At 37.2% G+C, this 27,230-nt stretch overlaps 1 protein-coding gene across 2 annotated transcripts in view; it reads left to right on the top strand.

Annotated features, from left to right (window-relative positions):
* Positions 1 to 270: 270 nt before the first annotated feature.
* TTC29 (tetratricopeptide repeat domain 29) overlaps positions 271 to 27,230 on the top strand; it is a 216,446-nt gene continuing 189,486 nt past the window's right edge. Inside the window, exons 1-5 of one of the 2 annotated variants that reach the window (XM_058550162.1) lie at positions 271 to 356; positions 1,004 to 1,049; positions 1,753 to 2,004; positions 6,205 to 6,302; positions 8,420 to 8,503. In XM_058550162.1, the coding sequence (XP_058406145.1) occupies positions 6,211 to 6,302; positions 8,420 to 8,503 (176 nt within the window). In that variant the 5' untranslated portion in view covers positions 271 to 356; positions 1,004 to 1,049; positions 1,753 to 2,004; positions 6,205 to 6,210. The remainder of the gene's footprint in view (positions 357 to 1,003; positions 1,050 to 1,752; positions 2,005 to 6,204; positions 6,303 to 8,419; positions 8,504 to 27,230) is intronic. The other variant, XM_058550163.1, reaches the window with a different exon arrangement.

The raw sequence follows: 27,230 nt of genomic DNA, 5'->3' as shown, positions 1-27,230 counted from the left end.
ACTAGCAATTTCTGAAAGCGGTCTGAGAGCTGCCTTGAAAAAGTTGCTGGGTCTGGAGGCCCCGCGCAGCCCTCAATAGGCTCCGCCCTGGCCAGGCTCCGCCCACGCGCCCGAGTGTCTGAATGCTGCCCCAACCCTGAGGCCCTGTTTAGCCTAATCCCGCCCCCGCCCGCCCCGCCCCGCCCCCTCTGTATCCGTGGAGACGCTTTCGCGTCCCCTGTCTCAGCGCTGGCTGTGCCAGGTCTCGCACCCAGCGCGGGACGGGGCATCGCTGGCTCCCAGCACCTGCCACTGGTCGGGGACACTCTTGGGAGGAACGAAAAGCCAGAGTTGTTCCCCAGGGCCAGTCCACCGAGGTTCGTGACGGCTGGGGTGAGGCTCGGGGTAGGACTTGCACGGCTCCTAGGAGAGGCAGGCTGTTCTCCCGGACAGTCCCTTCCCTGACCCCCACAGACCCTCCTCCGTCAGTCGGTAGATTCTGTCTTAAGTTTCCTGAGCCAAGGCCCTCACCATTTACCTCAAGAAATGAATAGAAGTAGGAGCAGGGAAAGGCATTCCTCCCGCTTCTCAGTCGCCTGACCCTCTGAGGGCGGTGGAAAAATAAAACAGGCGTGGGAATAAATTATTAGTCTTGGTTAGAACTAGGAAGGAGCAGAAAGGGAATTGAAATGCCCTTGGTTTGGGTAAAGATAACTCCTTCTCTCATAAGTTTGAGAGATCAAATTGTTATTCCTAATGTCACATTTGTATTGGAATATATCAATACATATACATATTTGAGATGTATTGGCATTTCATTGAATTAATGATTAGTTTCTTCCATAGGGTCTATACTTTGGGATTTAAAAAAAAGTTCATCTAAACACATAACAGGTATTTGGTATTTATTGTATGAATGAATCTTATCCTATGATTTGGGGCAGGAAGATGAGTTATTCTATTAACTAATTTTTAACTTTTTTGGTCTCGCCTTTGCTATCATCCTTTCCTTCCTGATTTTCAGACTAAAGTCGTAAGCCTGACGAGAGCTTCAGAAGTAATCTCCAAATGTAAGTCAAGGGAAACATGGTCTGCCTTCAAACACTTTGCCTGCTTTATATTTTGATTTAACCATCAATTAATGTCAGTCGGTAGGAAATGTGTGATTTATATTTATTTTATTTAACAACCTGTCTTATTACCTACCATGGAGTGCTAGAAGTATCCAAAAATTATGATACAGGGGATAACATTTAGTGACTCTTTAAACTTACGTGAATATTTTTTTTTTGCTCTTTTCAGAAGCACAATTTTTGATATTTCTTCTGTGGTCTTCTTTGAATGTCCATAGTAAAGTTCTAATTTCTAAGTCATGAAAAGTTCTATTTATTATAAATGATTTTGTTGGTGATAGGAAAATCATAATTATTTTGAACTCTCTTGATGACACATAATACATTTGCTTGCTGGGGCTTACTGGCTTCATTTCTTACATCTCAGCTTTTACCCCAAAGTGACTGAATTCTGGAGACAGTGGTCAGCCTCAGACAGAGTCGCTCCCCGAGTAGCCTCTGTCTACACAGGGCTAGGCCTTCCCTTCCTTTGTGTTTCCTGATGAGGATATCTCTGGGGATAGTGGGCAAGAGGGTTACTCTTTGAAGAATTTTACTTGGGGCCAGAAATTTAAACTCACACCGTGGGATACCTTCAGCCTGACCCAGCACTCTCAAACCTTTCATCCTGTGTTTCTCCGTTCTCATTTGTCTTTGCAAGTGGGGGCCAAACTCAGAGACTGTACCTGTGATGCGAGAGCTAACCAGCAGATCAAAGAAACCACCAAATCTCTTCTGAACACCAACAGTGGAATGGCTTCAGGCAGCCTTTTGATCTTGGTCTCAGCACCCTTAGTGCTGCATGAAGCACCGCCCACTTGCTGGCACTGAGGGAGCTGCCTCTGGGTCCTCCTAACAGACTGCTGCACCCTTAGCTCCTGGGGCTAAGCTCATTCTGGTACCAGCCAGAGAGGTACCTCTCATTCTCCTTCTCCCTTACTCACCTGAATCTGCACCATTCCCCTCCCTGCAGTTGGCAGCCGTCTTGTGTGATCTCCTCTGTGGTCTTGAGATAGGAGAACCCTGACACAGTGCCATTGTTAAGGACATGTTCCATTTCTGTTTCAGGCCTAGGTCGGTCACCCCATAGCACTGGTCCCATTCCTCATGGTTGGAGCTCACCTGGGAGCCAGGAACACTGTCTGGCCAACACCAGGAAAATGCTACAACTCATTTTAACAAAGAGCAAAAGGCTTTCTTCACTCCATAGGTATAATTTAAGCCTGAAATGACAGGGCCCTAAGCATGCTTGCATTTTTTCTCACTTATTTTCCCCTTGGGGGCTTTTATATGCTAGAATACAGCTGCTTTCTGCTTTAAGAAAATTCAACATTAAGACCAAATGTTCAACAATAAGACTAAACTTATAAAACATAAAAGAGATAGTGATTCCTTAGATAAGAAAATAATTTGTTACAGGATCCCTTTAAATATTTGATGCATTTCAAATATTATGTGTGTAAAATTTCAATACACACATTATTGTGTAAAACAAAATACCCTTATGTGACCATGTATGGTGAAAAACAAAATCCCCTTTCCTAGCAGGCATAGGCAAGGTAGAATGTGGGGTTTAGTGCAGGGAAGGGAGCCTGCTCAACTTCCACCCTAACTTTGACCTTAAACTTTCCAAAATAGATGGGTTGAGGGATATTTTTTCCAACATGCAGTTAATAACTTTTTTTCCACTTTATCATTCAGCTCTGACCACCCCGCATTCAGAGTTTGTGCCTTGAGGCTTGCCAGCAGGCCTTGTGATACTTACATTAAACTAAATTTAAGAGTAAAGGTGCTCCTGCTGCTAATGTTCTCAGATCAGAGGAGAGCAAAATGAAGGAACTGGCGGCTGAAACTTTAATGGTAGGAAACGTTAACTCAGATTTTGGGGAAAAAAAATCACAGTTGATCTGTGAGACAAAGAAGACACGTTCCTCTCCATGTATAACATTTGCATTTGATTTCATTCGATACTTATATTTTCTAGCAAAATTCATCTAACCCAAGTAAACATCAAAAAGAATAAATTTTATATCACGTACTGGTAGCCCAACTTTTGTGGGGGCTTATCCACATCTTGATGGGATATACTGGCTGGATCAGAGCTTCTGGGGCCTAGTTCCTCTGTCCGTCTATAAGTAGCTGGGTCTTCCTAGTGTTTGGAGAAATTGCAAGTACTGTTTCCTCATTTTGAAGCTCATTGGTGAACCCTTCAAAGGCCCCTGCAGTAATGCAGAGATCACCCCTGCCTCAATGCTCTTGGTAAGCAAAGTGGGGCTCTCAGAACAGAGTCTTAGTTCAGAGAGCATAGAATGTCCCATCCCAGCACAGTCATTGCTTTCTTGTCTCCCTTTCGAAATCTGCTAGGGATAAACAGATTAGGGGTAAGAACTGAGATGGCCCAGATTTGCTCTGTAGCATCAGACGACTCTGGAAGATATAGTCTCCACAGCTTCTCTGAAATAGTCACATGGAAGGTGCGAGCCTTTGGTGTCCCTTCAAACCTGTACATGAGGTCTAACCCTATGTTGGTCATAACTTCTCAGCACACGTTCTGCATAATGTTGCCATTTAGTAAGTTCAGGTTATCCAAATAACTGGTTAATATAATATCTGATCAGAAAAATAGATTTTTTAAATTACAAAAGAATTAAGTCACTGTATTATGAAGTTATGAAGTATAATACAATATGTTTCTAATGTTTGTTCTGGAGGAGAGGACTAACATTTGCTGTTTAGACTGTGTGCTTTAAAGCTATAACTGTATAAAAATAAATGGACATTATGTTTCACAGATCATATCATGCCCTGATAATCTGGGTAATATTAGGATTCTATTACATCTAAAACAAGACACTGATCTGCTTTAGAATTTTCTCTTTAATTGTGGGAAAGATTATTTTCAGGCCAGGGTAACAATCTGTTTTCAGAACACAAGACTCCCTATTTCTACACTGAATTTCAAAAGATTTTCCTCAAATCTCATTGCTCTCCACTCACCCCCCCACCTGCCGCCATAGCTTTGTGGCACTAGGGAAATTTTGTGTCTCAGCTGTCTATAGGTAGCTCTACCTTAGGCATGACCATATCTCTCCATCCCTACCTCTACCTAAACCACCATCCTCTTTCACCCGGATTTCACAGCAAGCTCCCAGCTGGCCTCACTTCTGTCTGCCCTTCTTCCTCCTACCGTCTAAATTCAAAAGAGAAGCCACAGTGATCCTTTCAAGGTGGAATTCAGATCATGTCACTCCACTGCTCAAAATCCTCCAACGAATTCTTACCTCAATCAGAGTAAAAGTCACAGTGTTTTACAGTAACCTTCAAGACCCTATACCATCAGAACACCAAATTTCTCCTTAACTTCTTTGACTTCATCTCCTTCTGCTGTTATTTATCCCTTTGCTACTGGTGGGCCTTTGGGTACTTTCTAGTTCCTTGCTGTATTTTTTGCTATAGGTCGTATCATCTGATGTCTATGTATTTTGCTTATTTATATATTGTCCGCTTTTCCCCCACATCCACCCCTGTAATGTAAATTCTTGAGGTCAGAGATTTTTGTTCACAGCTGTTATCTTCAGCACCTGTAATAGTACCTGGCACCAAGTAGAAGCTCAATAAATATCTGTTGAATACATTCAAGGCCCAGATTGATGGTGATTTACTCTAGGCCACACAGGTAGTAAATGCAAGGTAAATGGTTCAACACTGAAAACAAGCCTTCCAATTGCTCGGTGGAGCTAAGGATAGATAGAGGTCAAAACTGGACATAGTGGTGGTGAACCAAGAGGCTTAGGCCTTTTGAATGCCTCTCTCTTTAACAGTAGAAGCATGGGTTCTTTTGCACCTGAAAGCCCTTGCAACATGTGACAATTTTTTCATTCTAAGTCCACAGACATTATTTCCACACTTCTTCCTCTTCAGAGTAAGTTTTAGATAACTTGATTTTATAGATCCACCTTTCTTATTGCTCACTTACCTTCTCCACAGTGGCACATTACATTTTCCAAAGATGGCCACTACAGTATTTCTCATCTCACATTCTTTTCTATCAATGTGACTTTGATGATCTCTCATCAATAGGTGGGTCTGTGTTCACTAGCCTTGAATCTGGGCAGGTGTGTTATTACAGTAGGAAGTGATGCTATGTGACTGCCAAGGCCAGGCCTTAAAAGGGGATACAGCTTCTGCCTGGCTTTTCTTTGGGATACTTGCCTTTGGAGCCCTAAGCTGCCATATAAGAAGTTTACGGCTGCCTTGCTGTGAGGAAGCCCAAGCCATATGGGGAGGCCATATGTATGTATTCTGGCAGACATCCCCAGGTGAGGTCTCAGCTAATAGTTAGCATCAACCACAGATATATGAGTAAAGACACTTACAGATGATTCCCACCATTGAGTTACCCCCAACCTTCTGAGTCTTCCAGCAGAAGCTCTAGGCATTGTGGAGTAGAGAAAAGCCATTCCAATTGTGCCCTGTCCTAATTGCTGACCCACAAAAAGTGTGAGAGGTGATAAAATGATTTTTGTTTTAAACAATCTATTTTAAACCACTACCTTTTGAAGTGATCTGTGACACTGTTGTAGCTGTATGTCTCTCAGGGCAGCTCCTTCCTGGTTCGGACTCATTCTTAGCATCTGTCACTTCTAAGGGAAAGCCTTTATTTGTGAGTGATAAAGTTTTTAGAAAATAGCAAAGTCTGAGCAATTTTCAATTATTGATGGTAACGGGAAAGCAAAGCATGAACGTTTGAAATCCACAGCTGTCCTAAAAATCTTCAGTCTTTAATTGCAGCCATGTCACTTAACAAAACTCATACCAAATCTCCTGATTGTCTGAATCTTCGACTCATTTATCAGATTTTCTCCTTACATCTACTTCGTAGTATAGATGCAGGCAAGTAATAAGTTGGCCAAAAGGCAGATAGTGGAAGAAAATAATGAGAGAAGCAACCTGCAGAATCCACTCACTGAGTATCATTCCTGAAAAAGAGAACTATAGTTCTACACACAGAGATACTCTCAGCTCGATGACAGACTGTGGATCTCTAATAACGTCTTAAAGGATTCACTGAAAGATTTATTCTTTAAAATACCATTTCTTTTTTTTTTTGTAGTCCAAAATGACCACCCTGCCCCCACTGCCCATGACACGCCCAAAGCTTACCTCCTTAGCTAGACAGAAGCTGCCATGCTCCCCTACAACAACTGCAAGGTACGTGACCCTGGTTTTCATTTCTTTTCCTACAGAATGAATTTCTTCCAGTAAGAAATGTCAATAGCATATCTCAGAAAACAAAATTGTTTAAAAACAAAAGTATTTGTTATATTCAGAATATTCAAATTTGCTGTTTCAAAAAGATTGATGATGAACCTCACTCAAATATTAAGAATATATTTATTTAGTGAGCTAGTTCTCATTTGATCCTTTTATTTCCTATTCCAATTGTATCATGGTTCCTATAAAACTTTGGAGATACGTTTCCTTTTTAAAATGTGAGTGGAGAATAGAAAGCAGAAGCCTTAGGAATGAAAAGTGTACGGCTTATATCCACGGGGCGCTGAGTGCTGATTTCTGGTTTGGGGGAAGGAGGACACAGTCTTGCTTCTAGGGTAGATTGGCAGGCACGATTTAGCTCCTAAAATGATCCTGGAGCCTGAAAATGCATCATCAGGCTGCTGCTGCCTGTGAATGGCTGCCGAGCCCCTGGAGTTGTAGCCGAGAAACTACAGGACAGAGAACTCAATGTATTTTGTCATAATTATGAATATTAACTGAGATTGTGTTATTTAGAAATTGCCATTTATGGTAGTATTGGTTTCTAGTAATGCACATATTATTTATCAATATAAATAATGTACACGTGTAGGTTTGATTATTTTTTTTATGTGCATACTTTTCAATTCCTGCAAGGCATAGTGATCGAAGTATTGAGACTACTTTGTTCTGAGAAGGATTATACTTCATTTTCAGTATTTCTAGGAAAGACCAAAGCGCCTGGACCAAAATAAATACATTCAGGTACACTAACATAAAAGTTCTTTTATAATAGCCAAATTTTCTTTTAAAAAATTTTGAAAATCAGAAACTCTTCAATGATGCATAATTTCAGTATATATTTATTTATTGGGGTATAACTGACATAACATTACGTTACCAGTATATATATTCTTATTTTCCACTTTACTTTTGAATAATGTGAAATATTAACACAGTCTGAAAAAACTTGTTCTTCCTATCTTTTTTAATGATTGAGATTATGTTTTCTTTTCAACATGAGCAAAAACATTAGCCCACGGGGCCAGCCCCGTGGCGTAGGGGTTAAATGCGCACGCTCTGCTGCTGGTGGTCCGGGATTCAGAACTGGGCGCACACCGACACACCATTTGTCAGGCCATGCTGTGGCGTTATCCCGTATAAAGTAGAGGAAGATGGGCATGGATATTAGCTCAAGACCAGTCTTCCTCAGCAAAAAGAGGAGGCTTGGCCTGGATGTTAGCTCAGGGCTGATCTTCCTCACAAAAAAAAAAAAAACATACCCCAATCTCACATCCCTAAAATAAGATGAATTTTAAAGAATATTTTTCTTATATTCATTTTATTGAAGAAAAATATTTTGATTGTAACTATTTAAGGCAAAGTTTTGTATCAACATTCTCCATTAGCTTCTGAATAAAAACATATATTTGTTTAGTCCCGTACTCCCATGGTTATAAGATGTTAATAGTATGCTTATTTTTAAAGGTGCAAGGGGGTGAGGGTGAAGAATGAATACACTACACGTGTAATATATCTCTCAGTAAAATCTTCTTAAAATCACTTTGCACCTTGAACTTTTAATAATAATTTGAGTTTTATGTGTGATTAAAAAAACCCAGTCAAACAGCATTTCAGAGCAAAATTTGGTAATGTTTAGAACAGATAAAATTTACACATATGTATCAAGTATTCTTAGTTCAAGATTCTGTGCCAACAGAATATGACTTCTATAGTTGGCAAGTTATACTGTGAAACAATGTTAAGTAAAATGGAAGATCTTAAAAGCTTTGAGAAGAAAATTCCATTTATTTAAGAATGTAGATTATTTTAATCTGTTTGGTGTTTTATTTGTTTACACACTAGGTTTAATATTCTTCCCTATCATTTTCCATTCAAGAAAATTAAAAATTTGAAATTATTAATCAACAACCTAACTGTATAGCTATTGTAGAACATTTATTATATATGGCATTATCCCTGAATATTTCTGTTCTCCTGGAGGCATTTTATATATTTGGTAGCTTTTCAACTTGATAAGGCAGTGCTTTATTATTTCTTTCCATTTCATTTAGGTCTCAATTGATCAAAGAAAAAGATGACATAGATCATTATCTGGAGGTGAATTTCAAAGGATTGTCAAAAGAGGAGGTTGCTGCGTAAGTATAACCTCTTAAAGATACTTTAATATAAAGTTTGTTTCTTTTGTCTTGATTCTTTACTGAAATTTCAATTTTCCTGTGCAGTACACTTTTTCATTGGAACACAGCATTTAAAAATTAAAGCTCATATTAAATAGTGATAAGTCATGTCTATTGATCTTACACATATCAAAGTCTTTAATTTTATGGCTTTCAAAATTCTCATATTTACCAAGATATTATACTATCACATTTGCAATATTTTAGTTAAATTTGTGCCATTAATTGCTTAATAACCTCCATTTTAAGGTACGTTGCCTCTATGGGGGGGAAAAAGCTTTAAGAGAAAGATTCATATTTCATTTTTTCCTGTGATTTTTTAAAAAAAATCTTTCAATAATGTATCTTCTCCCCCCTGCCCACCACCAAGAACCCACAAAAAGAATTAACAGATTATAGTTTATTGGTTAATTTTAAAATAATTCTAACGTGTCTGGAGTTATTTTTTGAATGAACAATGTAAACTTTGCCATTTTACCACTAATTAGAACCTAATTTATGGTATGAGTAAAAACAGTATAAAAATCCATGTAGATTAGTAAGAAATGAATAGAAACCTAGAATAATAGCATTTAGTATTTCTTACCTACAGACTTAGTGACTCTGTTATTTTCAGATCTTTAGATGTAAGCATTGAAAAATGAAAATATTATAAATGCACAGGTATCTTATGGAATACATTAAATAATTCAATTAAAATGTTTTATGCAACAAATGCTTTTAAAACATTCTGTTAGTTTTGTCTAGTGCTATGGTATACCAACGAAAGAATATTCCTAAAGATATTTTTGGTATAGGTTTTCATAAGTCTAAAATTCTAAGTCTCTCTGTATATTTCATTTTATTAGATATTATCTTTGTCAGTTTGCATATACCATGGAAAAATGGAATAGTTCATTCTGTCAGTAGCTACTTTATTTTATAGAGTGACAAAATTTTACAGTAACTATAGTCACTGTCTTCCTTGGAGCTCTATTGACTGCCACGTGTAGTATCTGGGACCTTTGGTTAAATGCTATTCTGATTGTTAATTCATCAACTTTCCATGGTAACCAGCTGGATAAAATTAAAGGTCAGTATTGTCTGATGATACAATTATTTCTTAAAATCAAAATATGTATGAGTGATATTTGCATTCTGATTTAAATATAATGACATCAAATAGCTGTAATTGGCTTAAGAATGATTAAATTTGGAATTTAACTTATGTTTCACATAATTAACATATAACACATAATCGAAATCCATATACTGAAAATCTGCTAAACTTTCAGTCTGCCCTGATGAAAACTGACTTAAGACAATGCAAAATAGGCTATGCTGATAAGTGTTCTCTTAATAATATCATCTTTCTCACTAAGGATATTGCTAAATTGGTTTCAAATCCATATTATGCTACAGAAAACAAGTAGCACTGGGTAATTCTCAATCTTACTATTGCATTCTCCTTAAAGCTTCTTTCATTTGAATGCTTTTTTAGACCAAAGCTCTTTTCCTAAGATAGTGGATGCAAACCTTAGAAGGAAGATAGCTAGTACTTAGCTCCCTAATCTGCTCTTGATTGATATACATTTAGACTTTGCCCCAGACAAACTAATTGCATAGCATGTAAAGGAGAAAATTGATGAATGATTTCAGCATCTCCCAGCAATACCCAGCAGGTGCCACGAGGAATTATGTGTATTCTGTTAGCCAAGGAACTGCTGCGTAAAACTTTTTATTAGCCATTCAACTCTAAAAAGATAAATTGGTCAACAAGTATTTAAGTCCTTACTTTATATCTAACGCTAGGTTTTTCACAGTGGGAGAGGCAATGATATTTTATTGTAAAAATACTTGGCCCCATCCTTGTCTCTATTTGAGACAATAAGATCTGTGAGCAAGAAACACATATGGAATGAAAGAGTGCTGATTGTACTGTGAGGTGCAGCCTAGAGGTCTAGAGGAAATCAGAGAAGACTAAGGTGGTAGGATGAAACTTGCCAAGGAAGACAGATTCTGAGTTTGGCTCCCTATCTGATGACATTATAAAATAATCAAACTGGTACATCACAGATCCTCAGTACACAAGGGTGTAATGGGAATAAACTGATGAATCAAATTTTCTTTTATTTTTTTATATGTTTTATTTGGTGGGGGGAAGATCGGCCCTGAGTTAACATCCATGCCAATCCTCCTCTTTTTGCTGAGGAAGACCGGCCCTGAGCTAACATCTATTGTCAATCCTCCTCCTTTTTTTTTTTTTTTCCCTTTTTCTCCCCAAGGCCCCAGTAGATAGTCATACTTCATAGTTGCATAGTTGCTATATGTGGGACGCCGCCTCAGCATGGCTGGACAAGCGGTGTGTCGGTGAGCACCTGGGATCCTAACCCGGGCCACTAGTAATGGAGCGCGCGCGCTTAACCGCTAAGCCAGGGGGCCTGCCCCTGAATCAAATTTTCAATCAGGAAAAAGCAATATGTAAGATATACCCTCAAATCCCTCTGTGTACTCCCTTATTCCTCTCTAAGATGGTAATAGATATTTATAGTCATTATATAACTGATGCATACTAGCTTTGATATCCCATAATATGCATGTGCTCTGTGTCTAGTCCCAAAATAACACTTCATCATCTACCCCAAATTATACCAACTTACTTATATGTAAACTCACACTCTGTGGCTTTCCTCCTATTGCAATGGGTGGAGAGTTCCTGTTCTTGTCTAAGGAAGATGCCCCTACTTGTGCTCTGGACACCATCCCCTCTTACTTGTTCTAAGACTTTCTCCTGCATTTAAACATGTTTTCCTTCTACATCATCAATTTCTCCCTTTCCATTGGGTGAACCTCACTAGCATTTGTATCTACTCTAATATTTCCCTTGACTTATTCCCTTCCAAGTTCTACCCCATTTTTCTCTACCCTTCACTGCAACCAGAAGCACTGTCTCAATATTTCCATAGCCTGTTCTTTTCTCAATTGACTCTAACTAGGTTTTCAGCCCCAGAACTCACTGAAATCTGTTTAAGGTGACCAATGTCCTCCGTCTTTACCATATCTAATGGTCCTCATCTTGCTTGATGTCTTCACAGCATTGGATAGAGTTGAACACTCTCTCCTTGAACATTCTGTACTTGTGGCTTCCAGGCTGCCATGTTCTATGGTTTTCCTCCAAACTCTTTGACTGGTGCCACAATCTCCTTTGCTGGCTGGCTTTCTCTTTTCAAAGTCTCAGTGGTAGGTTGTCCTAGGGCTGGGTCTTAAGCTCTCTACTCCAACTGCACTCTCTACCTGGACCCAGTCTTTTTTTTTTCAAAGGTGAAGTTTTTTTTTGTTTTGTTTTTTGAGGAAGATTGGCCCTGAGCTAACCTCTATTGCCAATCTTCCTCCTTTTTTTCCGTTTTTCTCCCCCAAAGCCCCAGTAGATAGTTGCATGTCATAGTTGTACATCATTCTGGTTGCTCTATGCGGGACGCTGCCTCAGCATGGCTTGATGAGCCATGCGTAGGGCCACGCCCGGGATCTGAACCTGCGAACCCCTGGCCGCTGAAGTGGAGCATGCGAATTTAACCACTACGCCACTGGGCCGGCCCCTGGACCCAGTCTTATACCTTTAAACATTAGCAATAACCTGACAACTATCAAATTTATAAATCCAGCCTTGACATCTCCATTGAGCTCCAAATTTTTATATCCAGCTGCCTCCTTGACATATTTGCTTTACTTCTACTGCCCCTCACTCCCACCCCCCAAAATATTCCTCTCACAGTCTTCCCCCAGTTCAGTAGAATGGCACCAAAGCAGCCTTAAGTTTCACCTTGCCTTCACCACTCCTCCCCCATCTAATCCATCAGTGTGTCGTAACAGATATAACTCCAAAATATATCCTGTATTCGTCTACTTCTCTTCATTGCATAGCCACCATCATCTCTTACCAAGATCACTAAAAGAGTCTTCTAACTGCTCTTCTCATATTCCCTCTAACTCCACAAAAATTCAGTGACCAGAGTGATCTTTTGAAAAAATTAGATCATGACACTCCCCTACTTAAAACCCTCAAGAGCTTCCCATTGCTCTGATGATAAACTCTAAACTCTTCATCATGGCCTAAAGCTGTGCATGGTTTGCACTTGGCTGACCTCTCTGACTTTATCTTCCATTCTCCCCACCACTCACTCCTCTCAGTGTGGCCTTATTGCTGACACTCCGTCTTGTCATGCAAGTGTTACCTTGAATGTAACCTCCTCAGTCTGCCGTTCCCTGACCTCAGAATCTAGTAGCCCTCACCCCACCCACACTCACTCTCAGTCAAATCATCTGGGTCTGTTTCTGCTGTAACCTGGCTCCCGTCTTGCATTGGGAGTTGGCATGTTGACTGTCTTCATCCTTAACAGAATGGATGTTCCACAGGAACAGGAATGTGTCTGTAGGTAGGCCACTGTATCCCCAGAGCATAAACAGGGCCTGGCATGTGGTTGGAACTCAACAACTAGATGTTAAATGAATGAATGAGTGAAAGAATAAATGTAAGATTAACACCATGAAATAGGTATCCTGCTATGAATATTCTTTGGTTGCAACATTTTTAGTTAAATGTTGTATGTAGCTGGTTTGACTCTTGAATCGAGGAAGTTTAACTTCTCAAAAGTGTTTTATCTACACAAGTAGGAGTATAAAATTTAAATGAATGAATGAGCAGGACAAGCTACAGTAATTTTACTGGAATGGCCAAATCCAATTGATGAGAGTTTATTTCACTTTGGACTGGGTAAGATAGTTGAAAGGCAAGAGCTTCTGGGTTTTTTATTGTCTGCCTTTACAGAAGGAATTTCAGTATGCTTCATTACATTTCAAGTACTAGATTATTGCTGTGCCTAATAGGTACATTTTTTCAAAGGTATTGTACTCATGTACAATATATTTGACACTGATAATTTGACTTTCTTAGATACGTCTTCAAATAGGTTTTTGATAGTAGTTAACTAATCTTTAACAACGAAAGAAGGTCATGTGTTTCTGTACTTTGGATGTTTTTATTCTGTATTACATTCTCAGAATGCATTATTGTTTTTAAAAAGGACTTAAAGTGTCACTTATTATCATATCATGCTAGCTATGAGTAGCTAAGTAATAAAAGTGTCATTTATAGATTCAAATAAAAATTTCTGGAGGGCAGTTTTTACAACTATAGCTATGTATATGAGGATACAAATAAACAAAATTATCAAGGGACAGAGAATGTTAATCTCCTCAGTATTATTTTCTGCCTCAGATATCAAGTTCTATTATGTGGAAGAACAGATTTAGTTCAAAATTGTGTGCATCTCTAAGATATTGCTTTCTTTCAGAATATCTTTCAACATCATCAGTTGATGTTTACTGAGTGTCGCTTTGTCAGCACAGTGACGATTAGAACTATCAGTGACCATATTCAACAAGTTTGGGTTATAAAGAAACATAGAACCACTTATTTTCATATATATATATTTTTTTGTGAGGAAGATCAGCCCCGACCTAACATCCATGCTAATCCTCCTCTTCTTGCTGAGGAAGACCGGTTCTGAGCTAACATCTATTGCCAATCCTCCTCCTTTTTTTTCCCCAAAGCCCCAGTAGATAGTTGTATGTCATAGTTGCACATCCTTCTAGTTGCTGTATGTGGCATGCGGCCTCAGCATGGCCGGAGAAGCGGTGCGTTGGTGCGCACCCAGGATCTGAACCTGGGCCGCCAGTAGCGGAGCGCATGCACTTAACTGCTAAGCCACGGGGACGGCCCTCACTTTAGCTATTATCTTGAATGATCATTGCTCATTTTCCTTTGGCTTTTGAAACATTTATTAATAATATAAATAACCTAAATATTTTGCACTAACTTTGTGTTGATTTAGGTAGTGATATTAATTTATCATTTTTCTTTAAGTACATATAGTTACTTGTTTTACTTTGTACTGGGTATCATTTTCATCATGTTCGGAAGACAGAGTTTTTAATAAGAGATACGTTTTGAACTTAGTAATGCTAACCAATCAAGGGAAAACTTATTTTTAATTTCAACTTATAGTGAACTTTTCAGAAATTTATTTATGCTGTACTAAGCAACATAATTTGCATAGCCTGCTGAGCTATTCCAGTTTTTAAAACTTTCTATAAATTGCTTAAACTTATCATTAATATAAGATCACTTAAACTTATCATTACTATAAGATCACTTTCAGTGTAAACCTACAATTTTAGAAATATATGGAATACAGCCCGAGAATGTGGCTCTTCCTAAATTAGGTCGTAAACCTGGAGGTTCACAGTGGCACTGCTCTATTTAGAAATCACTTGGGAAATTGCTTTTTCAGTAACAAGGAACAAAGTGATAAAAGGAGGTAAGCACCCAGGTACCACAGTGGTTGAATCAGTGAACTCAGCCACATCACCCGTAATTCATGGGGCAAGATCACTTTATTAGGTTGAGTTTTGTCTTTGACATCGTATTCTGTCTGTTTTAAGAAAGCAGGCATGGGAAGATATGAAACTAATTAGACCATTTTTCATTCTCCATTATGATTAAAAAATAATCTTCAATGTTGATATTGCTGCAGTTACATAAAAATCATCTGTCTGGTTCATACCCATACCCTATTCTATTTTCTATGTTGGAAACTGGAGATATTATAATAAACAGTGTCATCTTCTCAGTACTTAAAGCAAAATCCGGTTATGGGCTCACAAGTACTCTTTTGCTTTCCCAGGGCTTCCACAGATATTACCAAATCACAGTCTTTTCTAGTATGCAAAATTAGGTGATGCCTACCTCTATATTAAAGTGTACAGCATTATCACTCTCTTCTTAAAACTTTTTTTATCGTGGAAAAATATACATAACATAATATTTGCCATATTAATCATTTTTAAGTGTACAATTCAGTGGCATTAAGTACATTCACACAGTTCTGGAACCCTCACCACCACCCATCTCCAAAACTCATTTCATCTTGCAGAACTGAAACCCAATAAACAATAAACCCAATAAACAATACCTCTCCTTTACTCCCTGCCCCGCAGGCCTGGGAACCACCATTCCACTTTCTGTCTCTATGATTTTGGCTACTCTGTGTACTTCATATAAGTGAAATCATACAGTATTTATCTTTTGGTGACTGGCTTTCATTTGTCACTGGCTTTTTGTGACTGGTATTTCATTTAGCAGAATGTCCTCAAAGTTCATCCATGTTGTAGCATATGTAAGAATTTCATTCCTTTTAAAGGCTGAATAGTATTCCATTTTATGTATATACCATATTTTGCTTATTCATTCATCCATCGATAGACACTTGGGTTGCTTCCATGTTTTAGCTATTGTGAATAGTACTCCTGTGAACATGGATGTACAAGTATTTCTTCAAGACCCTGTTTTCAGTTCTTTTGAGTATATATCCAGAAGTGGAATTGCTGAATAATTTGGTAATTCTATTTTTAGTTTTTTGAGGAACCACCATTCTGCCACCACAGTGGCTGTACCATTTTATATTCCCACCAACAATGCGAAGGGGTTCCAAGTTCTCCACATCTTTGCCAACATTTATTATTTTCTGCTTTTATGATAGTAGCCATCATAATGGGTGTGAGGTAGTATCTCATTGTGGTTTTGATTTGCGTTTCCCTAATAATTAGTGATGTTGAGCATCTTTTCATGTGCTTATTGGTCGTTTGGATATCTTCTTTGGAGAAATTTCTATTCACATCCTTTGCCCATTTTTGAATTGAGTTGTTTGTTTTTTGTTATTGAGTTTTAGGAATTCTTTATATATTCTAGATGTTAATCCCTTATCAGATATATGCTTTGAAATTATTTTCTCCTATTCAGTAGGTTGCCTTTTCACTTTTGACAGTGTCCTTTGTTGACAAAAGTTTCGTGAAGTCCAATTTGTCTATTTTTTCTTTTGTTACCTGTACCCTTGGTGTCATATCTAAGACATCATTGCCAAATCCAACGTTGTAAATATTTTGTCCTATGATTTCTTCTAAGAGTTTTATAGTTTTAGCTCGTATGTTTAGGTCTTTGATCCATTTTGAGTTAATTTATGTATATGGTGTTAGGTAAGGGTCCAACTTCATTCTTTTGCATGTGAATTTCCAGTTTTCCCATCATTATTTGTTGAAAAGACTATCCTTTCTCCATTGAATAGTCTTGACACTCTTGTCAAAAATCATTCGACAATATATGTGAGGATTTATTTCTGGGCTCTCTATTCCATTACATTGGTCCATATGTCGGTCTTTATGCCAGTACCATGCTGTTTGATTACTGTAGCTTTGTAGTAACTTTTGAAATCAGGAAGCGAGTCCAACTTTGTTCTTCTTTTTCAAGATTATTTTGGCTATTCAGGGTCACTTGAGATTCCATATGAATTTTAAGATGGATTTTTCCTCTACAAAGAAAAGTCCTTGGTATTTTGATGGGGACTACATTGAATCTGTAGACTCCTTTAGGTAGTAATGACATTTTAACAATATTAAATTTTTCAATTTATGAACATGAGATGTATTTCCATTTATTTAATTTTTTTCAGCTGTTTCATAGTTTTCATTGTACAAGTCTTTCATCTCCCTGGTTAAGTTAATTCCTAGGTATTTTATTTTATTTTCTTATTGCTGTTATAAGTAGAATTGTTTTCTTAATTTCCTTTTCAGATTATTTATTGTTTGTGTATAGATATGCTACTGAATTTTGTGTATTGACCTTGTATCTCACTACTTTGCTGAATATGTTTATTAGTTCTATGACAATTTTTTTGTGGAATCTTTGGGGTTTTCTACATATAAAATCACAACAGCTGGAAACAGAGATAATTTTACTTCTTCCTTTCCAATTTGGATGCCTTTTATTTCTTTTTCTTGCATAATTTCTTTGGCTAGGACTTCCAGTGCTATGTTGCATAGAAGTGATGGGATTGAGCATCCTTGCCTTGTTCCTGACCTTAGAGGAAAGCTTTTAGTCTTTCCCATTGAGTATAATATTTGCTGTGGGTTTTTCATATATGGCTTTTATTATGTTGAGGTAGTTTCCTTCCATTCCTAGTTTGTTGGGTGTTTTTATCATGAAAGTGTGTTGAATTTTGTCAGTTGAGATGATCATGTATCAGTTGAGATGATCATGTGGTAATTTGTTCTTTGTTCTGTTAATGTGGTGTATTACATTGATCAATTTTAGTATGCTGAGCCATCTTTGCAATCCAGGGATAATTCCCACTTAGTCATGGTGTATAATCTTTTTAATATTCTGCTGAACTCAGTTCACTAGTATTTTGTCAAATCAATGTTCATAAAGAATATTTGTCTATAGTTTCTTTTCTAGTAGTATCTTTGTCTGGCTCAATTTTGTTGATCTTTTCAAAGTACCAACTTTAGGTTTCATTCATTTTTTTTTTCTCTATCTCATTTCCCTCTGCCCTAATCTTTCTTATTTTCTTCCTTCTGCTAGCTTTGAGTTTAGTTTGTACTTTTTCTAATTCATTAAATTTTAAAGTTGTTGTCTTGAGATCTTTCTTGTTTTTAAATGTTTTTAAAAGATCTTTCTTATCTATAAATTTATGCCTGTATAGTTATAAATTTCCCCCTTAGTACTGCCTTTGCTGCATTCCATAAGTTTTGCTATGTTGTATTTCCATGCTATGTTGTGATTTCTTCTTTGATCCATTGGTTGTTTAAAAGTATGTTGTTTAATTTCCAAAAATTTGTGAATTTTCCAGTTTTCTCCCTCTTATTGATTTCTAACTTCATCCAGTTGTGGTCAGAGAAGATACTTTGTCTGATATCTATGTTTTTAAATCTACTGAGACTTAATTTGTGGCCTAATATGTAGTTTATCCTGGAAAATGTCCCATATGCCCTTGAGAAAAATGTGTATTCTGTTGTTGTTGGGTAGAGTGTTTTGTATATCTGTTACATCTAGTTGGTTTATTGTGTTGTTCAAGTCCTCTATTTCCTTGTTTATCTTCTGTTTGGTGCTCTATCCATTATTGAGAGTCAGGTAATGAAGTTTCCTGCTATTATTGTAGAACTATCTATTTCTCTCCTCAATTCTATCAATTTTTGCTTCATGTATTTTGATGGCTTGTTACTACGTTCATAAATATTTATCATAATTATATCTTCTTGCTGTATTGAACCTTTTATTCATATATTGTGTCCTTCTTTGTCTCTTATAACCTTTTTTGATTTCAAGTCTACTTTGTCTGATGCTAGTATAGCCACACCTGCTCCCTTTTGGTTATTATTTGCATGGAATATCTTTTTCCATTCTTTCTCTTTCAACCTATTTGTGTCTTTGGATCTAAAGTGAGTCTCTTGCAGGCAGGACATAGTTGGATCATGTTTTTTAATCCATTTTGTCAATCTCTGTCTTTTGATTAGAGAATTTAATCCATTTACATTTAAAATAATTACTAATAAGGAGGGACGTACTTCTGTCATTTGCTATTTGTTTTCTATAGGGCTCATAGCTTTTTTGTCCCTCATTTCCTGCATTACTGTCTTCTTTATTTGTATTTAGTTGATTTTTTGTAGTGAAACATTTTAATTCCCCTCTCATTTCCTTTTGTTTATATTCTATGAGTATTTTCTTCGTGGTTACCATGGGGATTAAATCTGACGTCATAAAATTACAGCCCTCTAATTTGAATTTATACCATCTTAACTTCACTAACATATAAAAACTTTGCTCCTTTACAGCTCCATCCTGACCCCTTTCGCTTATTGATGTCACAAAATTATATCTTTATACATTGTGTGTCCAAAAAATATAAACTAATAATTTTTTTGTTTAAAGACCTTGTTTTTTAGAGCAGTTTTAGGTTCACAGCAAAATTGAAGGGAAAGTACAGAGATTTCTCATAAACTCTGCTCCCACATATGCATTAATAATTTTTTAATAAAATAATTTTGTAATCTCTAATGCATTTATTTTAATGCATTAATTTGTTTTTTTTTTATAATTTTATTTATTTATTTTTTCCCCCCAAAGCCCCAGTAGATAGTTGTATGTCATAACTGCACATCCTTCTAGTTGCTGTATGTGGGATGTGGCCTCAGCATGGCCAGACAAGCGGTGCGTCGGTGCATGCCTGGGATCTAACCCTGGGCTGCCAGCAGCGGAGCGTGCACACTTAACCGCTAAGCCACGGGGCCAGCCCCTATTTTAATGCATTAATTTAATTATCTTAAATTACATAGAAAATGAAATGTAGAGTTACAGATGAAAGTTACAACAGTAGTAGCTTTTAGACTAATAATTATTTTTTATAAATATATTTGTCTCTTAAATCATGTAGAAAACAAAATGTGAAGTTACAAACCATTGTTATGATAATACTAACTTTTATAATTGACCATGTGTTTACCTTTACTGAGATCTTATTTCTTCATATGGCTTCAAGTTACTGTCTAGTGTCCTTTTATGTCAACCTCCAGGACTCCTTTTAGCATTTCTTGCAGAGCAGGTCCAATGATAATGAACTCCTTCAACTTTGTTTATCTGGGAATGTCTTAATTTCTCCCTCATGCTTAAAGGACAGTTTTTCCAGATGTAGGATTATTGGTTGACAGTTTTTTTCTGTTAGCACTTTGAATAAAAGCACGCCTGCCTTCTGGTCTCTAAAGTTTCTGATGAGAAATCTGCTTATAATCTTATTTTGGATCCCTTGTGTGTCATAAGTTGTTTCTCTATTGCTGCTTTCAAGAGTCACTCTTTGTCTTTGCCTTTGAGAGTGATTAAAATGCACCTCAGTGTGGATCTCTTTGAGTTTTCCTACTTAGAATTTGTTGAACTCAGATGTTTATATTCATGACTTTTATCAAACTTGGGAAGTTGTTGCCATTTTTCTTAACATAATATATCTGCCCCTCTTTCTTTTCTCCTTCTGGGACTCCTACAATGCATACGTTGGTCTGCTTGATTGTGTCCTACAGATCCCTTAGGTTCATTTTTATTTGATCTTTCTTTCTTTTCCCCAGACTTGATCATTTCAATTATCCTATCTTCAAGGTCACTGATTCTTTCTTTTGCCTGCTCAAACCTGCCTTTGAATCCCTCTAGTGAATTTTTCATTTCAATTACTGTATTTTTCAGCTCTATAAGTTGTTTTAAGTTTCCTTTCTCTTTATTGATATTTCCATTTTGTTCATACATCTTTTTCTTGACTTTCTTCCTGTCTTCCTTTAGTTCTTTCAGCATCTTTAAGACAGTTATTTTGAAGGCTTTGTCTAGCAGGTCTGCCATTTGGTTTTTCTCAGGGACAATTTCAGTTGGTTTACTTTTTTCCCCTTGAATTGGCCATACTTTCCTGTTTCTTTGTATGCCTTGTGAATCTTTGTTGAAAATTGAACACTGGAATCTAATAATGTAGTAGTAACTCTGGTAATCAGATTCTTTCTCTTCCCCAGAGTTTGCTGTTATTTGTTTTTGTTTTATTTTGTTTTCTTTTATTGCTGTAGTCTGTCTCCATGCTGAGGATCAGCCTGAAGTGTAAACTTAAAGTCTTCTCAGGTCTTTTCTGAGCCTACACCTTTCCTTGGGCATGTGTGGTGACTTTCTAATTTCCCCTGTACATACAGTTGCTTTCAAATGTCCCAGTCTTTAATGTGTGGTTCTCAAAAGATGAAAAAGAAAAAAATTAAGGGTGGAGGAATGGTGCCAGAAAGGCACTAGCTCTTTAAATCTCCTGGAAGTTGCTTCAGCCTGAAGGGGAGGGGCTTACAAAAATGTGGGGGAAGGCAACAATGGCTGCCCCCTCTACCTGCCACGTCTGCCTCTCCATGATCAGAAGTAACAATCAACTATCAGAACACAGAACCTCAATATTTGGAGGACACGGTTCTTATTGCCTGCCCTGGCTCCTGCAAGCTGTTTGCAAGCTGGTCCAGGAACAAGTGCATGGATGCCTGCCATGGGGCTTGAGGGTGGGGGGTGAGTAGCTGCTGCTGAGCTAAGAGTTCAAATTGACCAAAATTAACCACAATTTACTGTCCAAGCCTTTCCCTGTAAGTTCCAAGGCTTCAATAGACTCTAAAGTTCCAAAATAGTTCCAAAATAGTTACATTAGACTGCAATTGTTGTCTAGGTTGGGAGACAGATTCTTACTTCACCATTTTTTTACATCATACTCTTTTGAAATAAAAAATTTTAAATGTCTGGTTATAAGAAATGAAAAGAATATATAAATTTGTAGAAGATATTTTCCTTGATTGTTTTTAATTAGATTATTTGGAAACTTTTAAATCTTTATGTTTGTATTGGAATGATTCTATGAGATCATGTTAAATACTCTATACTTTCTTTGATCTAGGAAGTGTGTGTTTATAAATAAATATATATATAGTGTGTGTATGTGTACTTGTATGTATATATATGTATATATCCTCAAACTTTGTGATTTAACTATAAATCTCAATTTTGTACATATCACTATATAAAATCTTTCTATATATTTTATATTTATATATCTATATATTTCTATATATTTTAAACACTTTTCTTCAAGCTAATGTAAGCATATTAAGTAAAATCAAATATTGCTAGAAAACCCAGATATAGAAGAATACATCCTCTTCTTCGCTGTAATCCACACACCCTGGGCAAAACTTGACAGTCTCTTTCCAATAATAATATCAGGGATACCCCACTCATTCAGAAGATAGATTTAGGTTAACCAACACCAGTATATGTGTGCATACTTTGACATAAATGAGAAAAGCTCTAGAAAAATAGCCTATGCATTTTACTGTCAAGAGCAGTGAGGAACTGGACCAGCCCCGTGGTGTAGTGGTTAAGTTTGGTGTGTTCTGCTTTTGCAGCCTGGGTTCACAGGTTCAGATCCCGGGCGTGGACCTACACCACTCCTCCGCCATGCTGCGGTGGTAACCCACGTACAAAATAGAGGAAGACTGGCAACAGATGTTAGTTCAGGGTGAATCTTCCTCAGCAAAAAGACAAAAAAGTAATGTGGTGCTATCTTCAGAACAAGTCAATTGACTTAGAAATGTATATAAAATTAGGTTTTCTGATTTCAAGCTTGACTATATTGCTTTTTGTGGGAACCTCTCATTTTTCCAACTTTATGTGATTAAAACTGTGAGGAGGGGGGCCGGCCCCGTGGCTTAGCGGTTAAGTGCGCACGCTCCGCCACTGGCGGCCCAGGTTCGGGTCCTGGGCGCGCACCAACGCACTGCTTCTCTGGCCATGCTGAGGCCACGTCCCACATACAGCAACTAGAAGGATGTGCACCTATGACACACAACTATCTACTGGGGCTTTGTTGGAAAAAAAAAAAGGAGGAGGATTGGCAATAGATGTTAGCTCAGAGCCAGTCTTCCTCAGCAAAAAGAGGAGGATTAGCATGGATGTTAGCTCAGGGCTGATCTTTCTCAGAGAAAAAAAACTGTGAGGAGGAAGTTAACATACTGAAATGACAGCTGATATGGAGAAAGACAAAATAATTGGCCACTATTAAAAGGTCAAACTGTATGTGGACATATCTTGGAAGGGACAGTAATGACTGGGCCCTGCAGGCACCCTTTTCAGTGTGTTTACATTGTGTTGGAACCAAATAATTGAAATTTAGTATCCAAGTATTCTTTTGTTTGCCCTACTCTGTTTCATATGGCAGGAAAATGAGAAATATATTTTAGAAAAACTTAATAATATATTTTGATTTACTAGCTTTTGTTTCATTCTATGTTTGTATTTAAAGATTTTGGTTGTTTGGAAATTCACCAATGTGGATCACCTCAGTTCTTGAATTAATTAAAATGAATTAATTATGTATTAATTTACTTATTTTTGTTTGTTTTCAAAATTGGAGTGGTAATCTTCTTAGAGTTATTAAGCTACTTTTTCTCTAGTCAATAATATGTTGTAACCTTCCAGATAAAGGTGCCCTAATATAATTGATTGTCCCTCATATCATAATTAATTACTATAGTGTCTTCCAAATCTCTTAGGTAATCAATGAGATAGAATCTTTCCAAACTTCTTTTCCTCTTAAAAATTTTTCTTCATTACATTCACATTGTTCCTAAGGGATCAGAAGTTATTTGGTCAGAATAATTTTGAAGAGCTTAAATTTTATTCTAAGTATATTGGGAAATCATTGGAGCGTTTTAAGCAGGGAAATGACATCATGTAACGTCATTTTAAAAGCATCACTCAGGATGTTTTGTGGATATTTGCCTGGGCAGCAGCCCAAGTGAGAGAAGATGGTGTCTTGACCAGGGTAGATGTACTGGAAATGATGAGAAATGGTCTGATTTAGAATATATTTTGGCAATAGGGGGATCAGAGCTTACTGGTAGAATGAATGTGGGGAGTGAGTAAAGGCAGTAATCAAAGATGACTCCTTCTGAACTGACCTAAGCAGCTGGGGAATGTCTTGTTCACTCCTGAGTCTCTAGTACCTATAACAGTAGGCAGCACATAGGAGGCACTCAATATTTTTTAACTAAAGCCAACCACACTCCAGCCTATGGAATTTCTTCCATTCTCACTTTGAAATTTATTCTTTGCCAAAATAATAATAATGACTAATATTTGTTAAGCATGTACTATGTTTCAGATACTGCTCTAAGTGCCTCATATGTATTAATTCATTTAATCCTGGAAAAATCTATGTTAGTCCCATTTACAGCTAAGGAAATTGAAGCACAGCGATATTAAGTAACTTGCCTGAAGTCACACACCTAATAAGTAGAAGAGCAGGAATTTGCACCTAGGCAGTCTGGTTCCAAAGCCCATCTTTTAACCATTACACCGTTCTGTCTCTGTAGTTACTCAAGTCTTCATTAAACGATGTTCTCTCTTATCTCCCAACTTTAGTGTATTTCCATTCCCTCGGCCTAGAATGCTTTTTCCCCTTACCATTTCATGGCTGACCCTTACTTGTTCTTAAATGGCTCAACCATCTTAGGTAACCTTGCCACTATATCTGTAATATCCGGAACTCCTCCCATCCTGGCCCTTACAGCATTGCATTATCATTTTTCCTTTACTAGACTATAAGCTTCAAGAGGGCTGGAGGCATGACTGCTTTGCTCACTTGTGCATCCTCAGTACTCAGACAGCACTTGGCTCACACGTATTGGGGGATCAATGATTGGTGATCTTTTCCCCCTTTGTAGCCTTGTACATGTGCTTTGCCTGAAAAATCTTCTCCCCCAGTGCTTTGTGTAGTTGGTAAACTTGTGTCTTCTGGCCTCAGCTTAACTATTTCTTGCTCTGTGAGTCTCCTTTGATCCATCCTCACTCACATGGTAGAGTTCAGAGCTCCTGCTTGAACTCTCTTAATAGCTGTAGACAATCATGTACATGTGGGGTTTTGTTCCTTCTTGATTAATGTTTAACAAACTATAGATTGTGACCTGTTATTGAGTAGTGGTTATGACCCATCAGTTTGAGGGTCGTGATGAACATTTAAAAAATGAAAAAATGTAGTAAAATAGAATAGGAAAGAGTACAGTGCACAATGTAGGCTAAATATTGGGAGGCTGCCAGGTGTAGTGGAATTAGAGTATGGGTTCTAAAACCAGACTCCTTGGACTCAAATCCTAGCTTTACACTTACTAACAAAGTAACTGGTTGACTTTGGCCAAGTTACTTAACCTTTCTGTGCCTCAGTTTCCTTATCTGAAAAAAATAGGGATAATGATAATAGGGCCTGGCTCATGGAATGGTTAGAAGGATTAAATGAGTTAATATTTGTAAAGAGATTGGAACATTTTGAATATTAGTGCTTTTAAACTTTTGTTTCATATATATGCATATATGAAATATCTATGCACATGTACCGAATTACCATGTAAAATGCCATTCTTGCTGTGAATTGCCATAAGGAAAGGACTCTTCTCTAGATTTAGAGTACTTTGAAGGCAGAAATTGTGTTTTATTCTCCTTTAAGACTCTTCTTACATAAAATAACACTTTGTTTCTTGCTTGCTTTCTTTCTAGAAAGGATTGAAAGAAACTTAAAGTTAACATTTTATATTACACAGCTGTCAGATTATGAATAGAAAATGAAAGGCAAATACAAGAGAAGTATGTCAATATACTCCCCACTAGAGTTAAGCTGGTTCCCCTGAGGGAACATTAAGTTTCACTCTGAACTTCTGGGCAGACTGGGCAAAAACGGGGACTTGATGGACTATAGAACTCTCATTACCTGAGGAAAGGAAACATATCAGTTATTCAAGAGAGATGGCTTTTTCCTGTTACTAAATTCCAAAAGAAGCTCATTATGACCTTATACAAAAAAATTGGAGCAACATAACAGAACTTTGCACACCTAATGAACAATAAAATGTGTATCAGGACAGCTTGTCGTAATCTTTTAGCTAGGTTTTCTTTCAAGCAAGATAGTAACGGGTAAGATATATTAAATGAATACTGTGTACTGGTTTCTGTTTTAAGTGATCTTCACAATAACCCTGTGAAGAGTTGTTATCACTCACAGAGACCAAGCATGGTGAGGTTAAGTAATTTGACCATGGCAATTTAATGTTCCAAAGAAGCAGAAGCAATGAGATAGAAAAACGATTCATAGAGATGAAGGAATGAATAAGCTAGAAAGAAAATGGATCAGACATGCATCAGAGAACAGACTCCTCCTGAATTCCCAGTACTACTGGGAATTTCCAGAGTCCTCCTGAATTCCCAGTACTACTATGAATCAAAAACCTCCCTCTGAGTTCACCTCATGAGGACCCAGTCATTCTATAATCCTGATTCAGATTTCCATAAAATCCCCTTAACCTCATCTGAAACAATCTCTTATCCTACAGCCAAAGTAGCCAAAGAAATACATTGCTAAACAAAAGAATTGTCTTAAAAGTTTAGTTTAGGGCTTTTTCCACTGCAAGATCAAGATCAAGATGGATGGCTAAGCACATTTCCTTCCTATATTTGAAATGACCACACAGAAGTACAAAAGATAGTAAATTCTTAACATGATGAGAAAGAAGGAAAGAAAAATGAGAGATTCCAAGATTTTCAGAAATACATTTTCAGAAAGCAGTTGGAATGTTATAAGGATTAAAAAGTGACATTTCATAATGATAAAAGGAGTTAGTTCACCAAGAAGACATGATCCTAAATGTTTGTGTTCCTAATGACAGAACTTCAAAATATGTAAAATAGAAACTAATGGAAAGAAAAGGAGAAACAAACAAGTCCACAATTATAGTTGGATTATAGTTGGAGATTCTAACACCTCTCTCTCAATAATCGATAGAAAAATCAGTAAGAATGTCAAAGACTTGAACAATACCATAGATCAGCTTAAATAATTGACATTTACGGAACATTCCACCAGACAACAGCAGAATACGCATTATTTTCAAGTGCACATGGAACATTTATCAAAGGAGATGATATTCTGAGCAATAAAACAAATTTCAATATACTTAACAGGACTTAAATCCTAAAAATTATTCTCTTACTACAATGGAATTACAGGAGGAATAATAGGAAGATCACTGGAAAAATTCCTACAAATGTGGAAACTAGACAACATACTTCTAAATAAACCATGGATCAAAGAAAAAATCACAAGGCAAATTAGAAAATATTTTGAACTGAATGAAAAAGAAAACATGGCATATCAAAATTTGTGAGAGCCAGCTCAAGCAGGGCTTAAAGGGAAGTTTATAGCATTAAAATGCTTACATT

Source organism: Diceros bicornis, chromosome 11 (genome assembly GCF_020826845.1).
Source record: "Diceros bicornis minor isolate mBicDic1 chromosome 11, mDicBic1.mat.cur, whole genome shotgun sequence".
NCBI lineage: Eukaryota > Metazoa > Chordata > Mammalia > Perissodactyla > Rhinocerotidae > Diceros > Diceros bicornis.
Note: the sequence above shows the minus strand (reverse complement) of the source record. Positions and strands in the feature narration are given on the sequence as shown.